Below are 11,331 nucleotides of genomic sequence, written 5' to 3'. Positions count from 1 at the left end.
ACGACGTCTTCGGTAGATGTGGTATTTGTCGCGGTCTAATTGAGATTGGCTGCTCTCTGGCGCAAGTGCTTATCAGCCAAGGAACAGCTGAACGGATGACGTCAAACTCACCACCGCTAGATTCAGCGGGATAGCGCGTAGCTCGTTTCTTCAACCGGAGGCTGGTTATGTAAAGGTGCCGGGTCGATAGCGATAACATGCAGGCTATGAGGTGACATTGTGGATTGGTCAGAGCTTCTAATCGGCAAGAATTTATTTTCAGGATTGTCTGTTTGTGGTATGACCGCGAATCAAAATATACTGCATGCAGATGATTTTAAATCACAGAGGGCAAAGAATATCAGGGTTAGATTGATTGCGGAAGTGAAACAACAGAATGGTTATCGTTATGGTTTTCGATGGTTATCTTGAGTGCCACGTTGGTAGTAACAACATCTTTTGGATCAGGTCCCAGAGTATACAGGAAGCTTCATTAGGACATATTGTCATATTTGTTCACAAAAATTAACTTTTTATTGCCTTATGTATGATTCTTCCAGTTTCCGCACCCGTGCGAAGGGTGAACTGTGTAAGCTATAGCCTATTTCGTGAAGTCGGCAATTGCGTGTTTATAGTGTGAATGCGCCCTGAGGATTGAGACTCCTTCGGAAGACAGACAGATAATCTGTTCAGTGTTCACTGTTCATCTACGACCTGATAGATAGTGACGTTGTTGATCAGCAATAAAAGCTTAGCGGTAGCCTACTAATAAATACGTTTACCATATTTTGAGATCCTAAGAAGTGGACACTTTTCGTAAGTTCTGACGGCTTCAGAACCGGACAGGAAATCTGGTGATTTTGCAAATTTTCGACCGATATTACTTTGGCCCGTCTCTCGAATTACCCGCTTTTTTACGATAGTGTGTGGTGTTGACTAAAAAAAATGGCTGTCACTTTTACTCGACGCCCAATTTACCCCATTTCTTACGAAACTCTGACGTTCGCTGCGTCGGAGGCGCATTTTCCATGGCATTTAGAGCACAAATTCCCCAAAAAAGAGGACATTTAGGCGTCCTCCGAGGACACTTTCAATTTATTGAGACAAGAGGACAAATCCTCTTGAAAGAGGACGTATGGTAACCATATAACAATAGAAAAACGTAATTACAGTGGAAATAATGGTGGTTTGTTAAAATTCTAAGACAGTGGCACGATTCCGAAGATTGAGGGTCGTGGTTATAAGGCTTGTTATTATTCTCAGTATGAAAACGTCACAAGTGACAACGTGCTACGATACCGCATACTAATGATGGTGCACGTAGGCCATATATCATATAATATAGTTCTAGATATGGTGCGAACGTGAGGTTGTGTGTGAAATTTAGAGGTTCACGTTCACAAACGAACCTTGGCAGGTTCTGCACTGTTAGCCTTTTTCATGTATTAGAATATTTCACGTCATTATAACGTCTTTGGTCTGAATTCTTTGCATCTCAACTTCGGACCACTCTATGCAAGGCGCTGACAGTATAAAAAAAACACTAAACGAGGATGCACCTTGTCAATGTCAAAAGTTTTAGTTGCTTTGTTACAATTACAAAGGTTTGATCGAAATATTCAGCTTTCCGTTTGTGAATATTTAGTGAGTCTCTGTTGTAAACTTGACCCGCAATCACACAACATCATGAACGAAATACACTCAGCGAATGATGCTTATTCATCCAATCATTGAGATTGATATAATGAATACGTCGTTGTCTAATGTAAAAAAATCCAGCGGGCATACGTGATCCATCTTGATTTTATATGTTTATTGTATCACAAAACCAAATCTGTACGATTGGATTGTTGGCTACTGTATAACTTGTTTATGGGGTAATATCGACAGCAAGTATAGAAACCCGTTTAACACTCTTCTCAATATCAATGTGACAATAGTCAGACGCCTAATACATTGTCCGGTCTGGCTTCGACCGAGGCGTAAGCTTATATTCCCTTGCAAGTCCTCGTCGAAATTGTTGGCAACGCGACGTACAATATTGATTTTGTGGGATTATTATAGCATTTGATTGCATCAGTTGATACATTTGGTGACGTTTAAAAAGTCAGCATGTACTTCAACATTGTGACATAATTTGGCTTGAGTCGTCGCTATAGGTATCGTGTACTACATTGTATATAACTTCACTGAATTGCAGGGTTGGAATTAGCAAACTGACGTGTCGTGACGCCACAAGGTTCACGTTCGCGTTCACACAGAACCTTTCAAAAAGGCTCGAGTTCACACGAACCTGAACCTTTCGGGGGTTCGCACAATCCCCAATAGTTACCATTCTTCCTCCTATAGAAGGCTTTGTCCTCATTTTTAAAGAAATCGAAAATGTCCTCCTATAGTAAAAATTTTCGAATTACCTGTTTTCTCGTTCGATTTTATAAGTTTTGTGATTTGTAAATAGTCTCCTCTTTTCCGGAACTCAAAATATGGGAACCCTATCATATGATTGTTGGTCAATAACAGTTTAACAAAACAACACAAAGAAAATATACAAGAAAGAACTGGCCATGTCACTTCAGCATTGACTCGGAGTACTGTATCTTCGTATGCTGGGAATTTGATAAACTGAATATCTAATGCGATACTAGTGCGGTGGCGACCACGGCTATAGTCCTGTTCACTCGTCAGTATTTCAGGTTACACCAAGCTCCGGATATTTGAAGTCTATTCCAAACCGCATAACGCTGCTTGATAAGGCTTGCTATATACCTATGTATGAGCAGTTTACGGTAGATGTGTTTTTGAAGACAGGTTAACGCCATAAAATTAAATCATGACTGTATTTATGTTATGCGGAAATATGCTCCAAGAAGATTGTCGCGTTAATACATATTTTTCTTGCGTCTATGTATGTTGGTGTAAATTCTATGAAATCGATCGCTGAGAGGTTCCAACATTCATCGTCCCAACGTTGCTCGCGAACTGATGATGACAATCGATGGACTCTCTTTTAGCCTTTCCTCCGCCAATCGGATGATTCCTATTCGTCGTATTAGTATTCGTTTCTTGCGTGCTGTCTAGTTAGCCACTGTTTTTATGTCTTGAAATTTATTTTTGGAACTTGGTTTATCCTTATCCTCTGAGTGCTTGCATCATGCTGAAATGGTCCGGGCGAATCTCCGATTCTCGATATGTTTGCCTGGTACGCATGCATTTTTAATGAAATATATACTCTCGTTCTACAAATGCAGGTCGGTCGGGCATGTACGGTACGCTGCTTTGATTAGGTGTACCGCGGTTTGGTCGACTTCAACTGATATATGATTTTACTGGTGCCTAAATCAGTTAAGTTTGTATCTTATAAAAAAGAGACTGGGTAAATACTTCATCAATATTTCTGCAACCGTAAGATTTCCTTTCGGCCATGGGCGAAGGCGCGATTGGAGGGGAAGAGGAAGTCCATTTTCTTCGAACGGTAAAATTACGACTGACAGCTAAAATATGTTCTGATGGAAATAATTGGCGTAACCTGCTTCGTGCATTATATTAACAGTGTTGGATATCCTCTTCGATAAAATTTTTGAAATACATGTATAAAATACACCTGCTTGTCAAGACCACGATTGGTGGATCTTTGCACGCGATCAGTTGACGAATGCATATAAGAGCTTGCATTTTCTGACATACATAGGCCTTCGAGATATTTGCACATTTGGAATTCGGGGAGAATTAATGGCAATCAAGCCTACATTTTTGGTATCGCGAAACAGTATTTGTTAGTAATAAACAAGCACCCTTTAGGTCAACTAATCGTAAAAGGTATCGATCCAGCGCATGCCATTCGTCGTGCGGTAGCTACTGAGTAGCCGTATTACCTCACATTCAACGTCAGACAGCGATGGCTTGTTAATTTCTAGGAGGATGAGATTTACTTCCAATGCTCGAGCACCAATCAAAAGGAAGCTGTGAAAGTAGCCCTCGCCGCCGAAGGATTCGGCAACAGAATATGTTACGCGGAGTTAATTTCAAACTCTGAAGTAAGTCGATATTCGTTAGCGACCTAATGTCGGATCGCATACCGATATAATTGCGATTTCGTGGTATAACTTTCCTGGGATTTGCCCCGTGACGTTGCGGTATATATGTCAGACGATCTGGCGTACTTGTATGTATATATGCCAATATATACTGCATCTTATTCTTGACAAGGTAATCGAAAGATTTGGACAAACTTACACCATATGTAATTATATTACGGCGCGCAACAGCATCCCGTGCTTGCATCAGTAGATTTTCAGATGAAAATCTGAGACCTGTGTTCGACTGGTCATGAGTTAGCTGTGATATGGTTCCAAGCGGTTGGAATCTGGTTCACGGGTAGCCAAAGAAAATAGAACTGGACTTATTTACAGTCCAGTCTAGTTATATGTTAATGTGATTTATTATGATTCTCATAATAACGTCACAATCGAAATGTATTCGCAAGCAGACTTGGACAAGTAGATCATTATAGTTGTGTAATTAGACTAATTAGAGCGAATTGTAATTGTAATAATCTACTCTGTTAAATGTTTCTATACCCTAATTTTACTTGCAATTTAATTCATGGTTTCACTGAAAATGCTACGGGAGAACTCGGCAGTGCAAAACTATAGCCGAGCTCGGTGTACAAACATTTGTCATACTCATGCTTATGAGGATGAAATCTGACTTGGTATGAGCTGAATTTGATTTTTGTTGTGTTTCTTTTTAATTTCGAATCGAGTTCAATTTCCAAGTTTTTGCGAATTCAGCGGTTCTAATCCTAATCTAATTTTGGAAAATTTGTAACTATAATTGTAAGTCTTATATAATTTGGAAAATCCGAAAAATTTCTAGATTTCCAGCGCTGTTCGCGAGGTTAAAAATGTCACCTATACATCCCACTGTTTCTTGCTGTGTCGCCGATAACGCATGAAATGGTATTTTCAACGTTCACCCTGCCCTGAATAACTTATGTCTACAAATTGGAATCTGTATAAACCAGGGTTGCAATGACTCGACTTTTTGGTGACTCGACTTGACTCGAGTGATCTTTTCAAATGCGTAAAATGACTCGAAAATGGCTCGACTTGACGCGAGTCAAAACTATAAAAGTGAGATTGACTTGTGACTCGGAACCTTTTGACTTGGTTATAACCCTGGAAAGACGCATATGATCGAGCTAGCGAAAAATTAGAAAAACACATCTAACATCCTTCTTGACCCATGCCATCAACGCCAGTGGACTTGACTTGAGTAACATACAACTGAAATGCATTACATTTGGAGTTGGACTAGCCCTCCGATTTTCTTTTATTACCAGTCTGCACCGACGGACACTCCTAGATGCGTATTCCAACTCGCACAAGCCTTGTCCGTCAGAGCGCTGCACGAGTTACTTGCAACACCCGAGGATTACGTAAGTATACAGCGCAACGCTACAACTGACAATTGTGGTTTCATGTCGCGGCCTCGGTAGAAGTCTCTCCGTAGCTCTTTTTGACAATATATTCGTAATAGGGAGAGGAGTTTGGTGACGATTCTGATGTTTCCAGTAACACTGTCGGAAAAGATGAGGCAAGGGTTGTGTTTGGCGAGTGCTTTTGAGTGCGGCTGTGATGCATTTTATGAATCAGCCTTATCCGCCATGGATTTGAATAAGGCGATTTTGTCGAAATGCATGGTTTTCTAAGTATGCAGTTAGAGATACCCACCGTACGGCGTACATACTACCTTACACTGCCTCTCGAACTATGGGCGAGAAGTTTCTAGAATCTAGGTGATATGTTTCTGCAATCATCATGCTTAGGTCGATTATTTGGACACAGAATGCTACCAATGTAATTACGCAGTAGTCATGGTACCGCAACGTAAATTACTTTTCAATTTACTTGATCTTGTGGGTTTAGTTACCGAACATAGACTGCAGCTTCACATTGACTTGAAATGTTCTGTAATATTTCTTCCGTGTCCAGTTATTTCTTTCATGCGGTACCCCCATATCTACAGCCGCTTGCAGGATTCCCTCTTTAGCCAACTAATTATCCCGACGTAGCCTCAGGTTCTATTGACTTTTGCGTGTTCGGCATGTTCATTGCAGTGCTTGGTTTGGTTCCGTTTTGTTGCTTTATGTTACGAGACAGCCTACAACCTGGGAATTAGTTGTTGAGCTTATCATCTTTTGACTCATCTGCCCTTTTTTGACGTGATTTATGACTAGCTAGTAGTTCAAGTCATTTTGAAATATCATTCTTAAAACCAGATGATATGTAGCGTTACCGTTATTGGAATCAATAATACCCCATGTATTGAAATTGCTGAGGAACCGTGAAGATATCGGTAATATAGGCATGGCACAACCATTATATTAAATGCTTCTGTCAATGATATGTAAGGCTGTATATGGGAATATTGTGTTTGTAGTATTCTTGAAATCAGAATAATCCCGTGATAAGATTTTCCAATGTCGATCAACGGGTCTATTGTGAATGCGTATAAGATGCTGATCTATACGCTGAGACTACTGGTATCGCTTTACGTAGTGCTTTGTTGCAACGACTTCCACCGATATGGTATTCCATAGGGACCTATTTAAAACATGGCGTGTTGAGCCTATTGCGCTCGTAGCCGACTTGACGACAGAACACCCAGCATGATTTGTTTCAAGTAGAATGAGTAGCAGGTTCCTCAGCCCATAGCGCTCAGGCACCAGAGCCACAATCGTGCTTGTACCGGCAATATGTATACACAATAAAAAGAAGTGAAGTATATTATTGAAAACACACATCACATCAGTAACCAATTAACCATGCGTAATCAGATACCATACAAAATCCAAATAACGATTTCAGTTAATACGCTTCATCTTATACAGTCAAAAACAGGTCATAGCAGAACGCTCTTGTACGGGAACGCTGTTCAGTTGAAGCACGCTCTCAGTGGAATGGTAGGTGATTGCACGTTAGCGATAAGGCCGGCTCGTCGTCACCGATCAATTATTTCCAGTACCTCTCCTGTTTATCTGCGTCGCAGACGTCCAACGATAAGCTGGCCTTCGACGTTGGATTGACAGCAGAAGATACAGGTGCGTGGGTCAATAATGGGTCGCTTGTTAAATATCTGTATACTATCTATGAAACGTCGAGATTAATTTCGATAAAAACGCATAACCTGTGGGTGGGACCGAAAGGTATTTTTATAGTACTGACTCATAATTCTTTGAGTAGTCGATGACAAACCACTAATTCCAAAGACTACCCCAAGTCGTTTCGACACCTTCCTTTCCTATCGTTTCATTGTATCGCAATTTTTGTGGTGTATTGAACCGATAAAAATTGCTAATAAACCGAACTGATTGAACTGATTATAGTGACTACCGTTACTTATTATTATGAAGGGCAGGGGTTCCCAAACTTTTTATGGTCGCGACCTCAAATTTCGATTTATTGCGCAATTGGAAAGAACGAGCGAGATAGTGTAATGGTTATGCGTCCGGCTCCTCGATCGGTAGGTTGTGGGTTCGTTGCCTGGCCGGGTCATACCAAAGACTCGAAAATTGGTATCCGCAGCTATCCTGCTAGGCGCTCAGCAATCACGGATAGCATGGAGGAGAAAAAGAAACGGGGGCGCAGACTAGATGACCTCACGGCCGCATCGCAAATCCGTCGTGGAAGCATCTCGATTGTGCAGGCGAAAAAGAATAACATATCTCTCTCTCTCTCGTTGTATATCAACAATCGTATCACAAAATATGACGTCACCGGCATGAAATTTCGAATAGCCGGTGACGTCATATTTTGTGATACGATTGTTGATATACAATGTTCTTTCCAATTCTCTACTAGTTGCTGACGATTACCCCTGACGAGTGTCAGCCGAAAATATTCGGGTTCATTTCAATATGAATATACTATTCAATTGTATTACATTAATATAGCCCAAAATGTATGCATACAATACCAGGTACTATAACGCTGAGAATGCAATATCCTTCTGTAATAACATTATGTTATGAAATGGTCGCATGTTATGACCGTTTTGAAATCCACAGGAGAATCGAGGTGGTGGACCGTGCACCCTGCCTCGAAGCAGCGGTCGGAGGGTGAAAAAGTCCGGGTGGGCGACGATCTGATATTGGTCAGCGTAGCCACGGAGAGATTCCTGGTACCTCATTCAGAAAAGTTACCAATACGGCCTATACTTATCGACCCGCATGCTTTCAGCATTTGTCTTTGGACACGAACGGTTCGTTGTGCGTCCTAGCGTCTTTCCAACAGACGTTGTGGACCGCCGGCCCGGTGTCGGCCGCCGCCAGCAAAGTCCAAGGTTTTCTACGCGGCGGCAATGTCGTGAGGCTGTTCCACGGGCACGTCGACGACTGCCTCACCGTATCGCCGAATGCCTCGCCTGATGTACAGAGGAGGTATCGTTTGGATGTTTTGATTTTAATATTATTTCGATTCTGGGGTTATTAGTCATTTTACGCCGAATTATGGAACGGCCCGCTGTCGCTCCAGGCCTGACGTGTTCACTGTCCAGCCTTCGGCCGTCAGTACGCGATTCAAGTTTACATGGGAAAATAATACGAAAACACAGTTGAAGTTCAAAACACGTCGTGCAAATCGTACACGGATTGACCTTAATATACAATTCAATCTCGCGATTATAGGGAGGGACGCAATGGTTCGATTATCCGAATCCGAATCGGACAAAGGCAATGATTCGAGTCGTGTATTAAGAGATTCTGTTTTTCGTGTACCAAATTTACACGCCCAGTTCCGCTAAGTGTTTATTTATCAACAACTATAGTTCCGATACTATTTTCCCAACGTGGAAGCCTCGATAAGTCGTGTCGCAACTTATTTGTGTGGAATTGTGATCAGCCTACATCATCATTTTCACTGAGTGCCATGAAATACGTGTGGTCGAAAAAATACCAAATTAAATTTAACGTGACGTAAAGCAGATATTATATTCTTTATTATAGTGTGAAAGGTACATAGTTAAACTTTTCACATCATTCATACATACGTCCTAATAAGAGATACTAGACTCGACTCAAGGTCTAACACTCATTTTAGAAAAGAATCACTCAGGTATTAGGTTTTACCGAGCCCACTCGCGAGTTCCATTGAACTACACTTCGCTATGGAGATTGCTAGTTATCGAAGCAAAGCGCATATTGGTTTCGTACGAACGACCCGATATTATGACGTATTGCAGGGGAGTGCAGTACGAAACTGGCGCCGCCGGCGGCCACGCCCGCTCCCTGTGGAGGTTGGAGTCTGTACAAGTAAAATGGAGCGGGTCCCATATATCTTGGGGACAGCCGTTCAGATTACGGCACATCACGTCCGGTACGTTAAGAGTTGATATCATATTAAGCCCTACGCAGCCCGAGATAACTTGTCGAATGTCTGTGTAGGTCGGTATCTGAGTGTGTCCGAGGACCGCGGCGTTCTTCTGCTCAGCGCGGAAGAATCGTCGGTACGAGTTACATCATTTTGCGCTCGACAATCCAAGGTTGGTGATCAAAGTTTTAGGGGCTGGAGATTCGTTTTAGGGAGTCAATGAATGGCCGATGTTGAAGGTACAAATCTGAAACTTCGTGTGATATGTCCTTATGATGTCTCATTTCCAGTATTTAACCACAGCTCACAATAGCCACACTGATAATAGAAACACTAATAATTGCAGTCCAACTGGTAATAAGGCAATGAGGAGGACTGCCCGAGCGTACATGATTACTATTTTAGTCTCGAATTTCACCAGCCACAAAACCACTCAAAATATTAGGAGCTCCTCGCTAAAAAGGATAAAGGTCCCCTGGACTGTATCTCGCATTTTGTCGATTGTCGAGATCCGCTATATGCTGATAAAGTTACTAAATAATAGCTCTAAATGTCTCTGCAGGATCGTATAGAGCCGTGGGGAGATGACGTGGAAGGCATGGGTCCCGCTGAAATCAAGTTCGGCGATTCCGTCTGCTTTATCCAGCATTGCAGTTCCGGAAAGTGGTTATCGTACCAGGTTAGTCGGTGTCATCTTGATATCAATGTGTTGGTCGCATGATGCATAGCCAGATATGGTCAGTATCGGATTACTTCTACTTTTTTTGGAGTACTCAATTAGGTTTTGCCGCCTTGAACTACTCAAGTGATCATAATTTTAGAACACCTCTACTTCTACCTATCTGTTTTCAGTTTTTCATGCAAATTTTGGCCTAGCTAGAGTATATGTACTTTTTATTTTCCAGGCAAACTCTGTATTATCAATTGTATATTTAAGTTCTGTGCCTCCTTGAGTATCTTCAAATCAATACTTGTACTCGTACTAGAGAATAATTTTATGACATTGCTATTTCTACTTGAGTACCAACGATGATTACGTTGACCACGACTGTATGTAGTAACCTACCAAAACCTATATTCCAGACGGTCGAGTCCAAGGCAATGAGGCTGGGATCCCAGGAGAGAAAGGTGCGTATTTTAAACGCAATAGTTTTTGCGTTTACGTACAATATCTACCGTGGACGTTTAGGCGATCGTGCACCACGAAGGTCATATGGATGACGGCCTGACTTTGACGCGAGCGCAAGTCGGGGAGGCACGCTCTGCGACTGTCATTCGCAGGAGCGGACAGATCTTTTGGACTTTCATCAAGTGAGTATGGCTGACTTTGAGAGCACTTGCTCAGTATAGTGAAGTACTTCTACTTTTTCGGAGTGATCAAGTATGTTTCGCTCTCGTGCACTACTTACTCTAATGACTATGATTTAGTGTATTTCCACTGCTACTTATCAGATAGTTAAGTAAAACCACTTGAATTCTACACTTTGTATTTTGTAAAGTAGAGAGTATTATAAGGTTTGAAAAATGGTTGCATTACGTTTACAAGTGAATTGTCACAATAACTGGGCGAAATAGCCCCCGTATCATGGTAACTCACCGCCTCTGCTGATGCGTAGCATGACGAAAATTCATTATCAACGAGCAATATTGTTCTTTGTAATGTCGCTTATCGTGATATTTACCGCGCTGATCGTTTTTCGATGAGCTGTTTGAAGTGCGAAATATGTATTTATTCGTGATAGGTATCATTGACGGAAAACGTGAAATCTGCCATGGTTTCGCGTGGGAAATACATTGAAGTGAGGTTGCTGGTTGTGATGCCAACAGATATAGTTGAATTAATATATCGAAAAATCATAATCATAATTGCGGTTTTCTTATTTTCATCCGCTCAAGACACACAATGTACCATGCTATACGCAAGACTCAAATATATTTTATGAACACATAGAAGGATGCTGACACGGTCTCTCGATCTAGCGTA

The 11,331-nt window shown here is 41.5% G+C and overlaps 1 protein-coding gene across 5 annotated transcripts in view; it reads left to right on the top strand.

The window, feature by feature from the left end:
- The first annotated feature begins 870 nt into the window (after positions 1 to 870).
- Positions 871 to 11,331, top strand: part of LOC145441711 (ryanodine receptor 2-like) — an 82,612-nt gene continuing 72,151 nt past the window's right edge. For all 5 annotated transcript variants that reach the window (XM_080319643.1, XM_080319642.1, XM_080319641.1 and 2 more), the window contains exons 1-13: positions 871 to 3,451; positions 3,894 to 4,013; positions 5,321 to 5,416; positions 5,518 to 5,574; positions 6,872 to 6,943; positions 7,003 to 7,081; positions 8,048 to 8,160; positions 8,220 to 8,419; positions 9,220 to 9,353; positions 9,422 to 9,519; positions 9,910 to 10,026; positions 10,431 to 10,475; positions 10,537 to 10,658. In XM_080319643.1, coding sequence (XP_080175769.1) covers positions 3,401 to 3,451; positions 3,894 to 4,013; positions 5,321 to 5,416; positions 5,518 to 5,574; positions 6,872 to 6,943; positions 7,003 to 7,081; positions 8,048 to 8,160; positions 8,220 to 8,419; positions 9,220 to 9,353; positions 9,422 to 9,519; positions 9,910 to 10,026; positions 10,431 to 10,475; positions 10,537 to 10,658 — 1,304 coding nt within the window. In that variant the 5' untranslated portion in view covers positions 871 to 3,400. The remainder of the gene's footprint in view (positions 3,452 to 3,893; positions 4,014 to 5,320; positions 5,417 to 5,517; positions 5,575 to 6,871; positions 6,944 to 7,002; positions 7,082 to 8,047; positions 8,161 to 8,219; positions 8,420 to 9,219; positions 9,354 to 9,421; positions 9,520 to 9,909; positions 10,027 to 10,430; positions 10,476 to 10,536; positions 10,659 to 11,331) is intronic.

This window comes from Botryllus schlosseri, chromosome 6 (assembly GCF_051294905.1).
Source record: "Botryllus schlosseri isolate E-star chromosome 6, Bs_hap1, whole genome shotgun sequence".
Lineage (NCBI taxonomy): Eukaryota > Metazoa > Chordata > Ascidiacea > Stolidobranchia > Styelidae > Botryllus > Botryllus schlosseri.
Note: the sequence above shows the minus strand (reverse complement) of the source record. Positions and strands in the feature narration are given on the sequence as shown.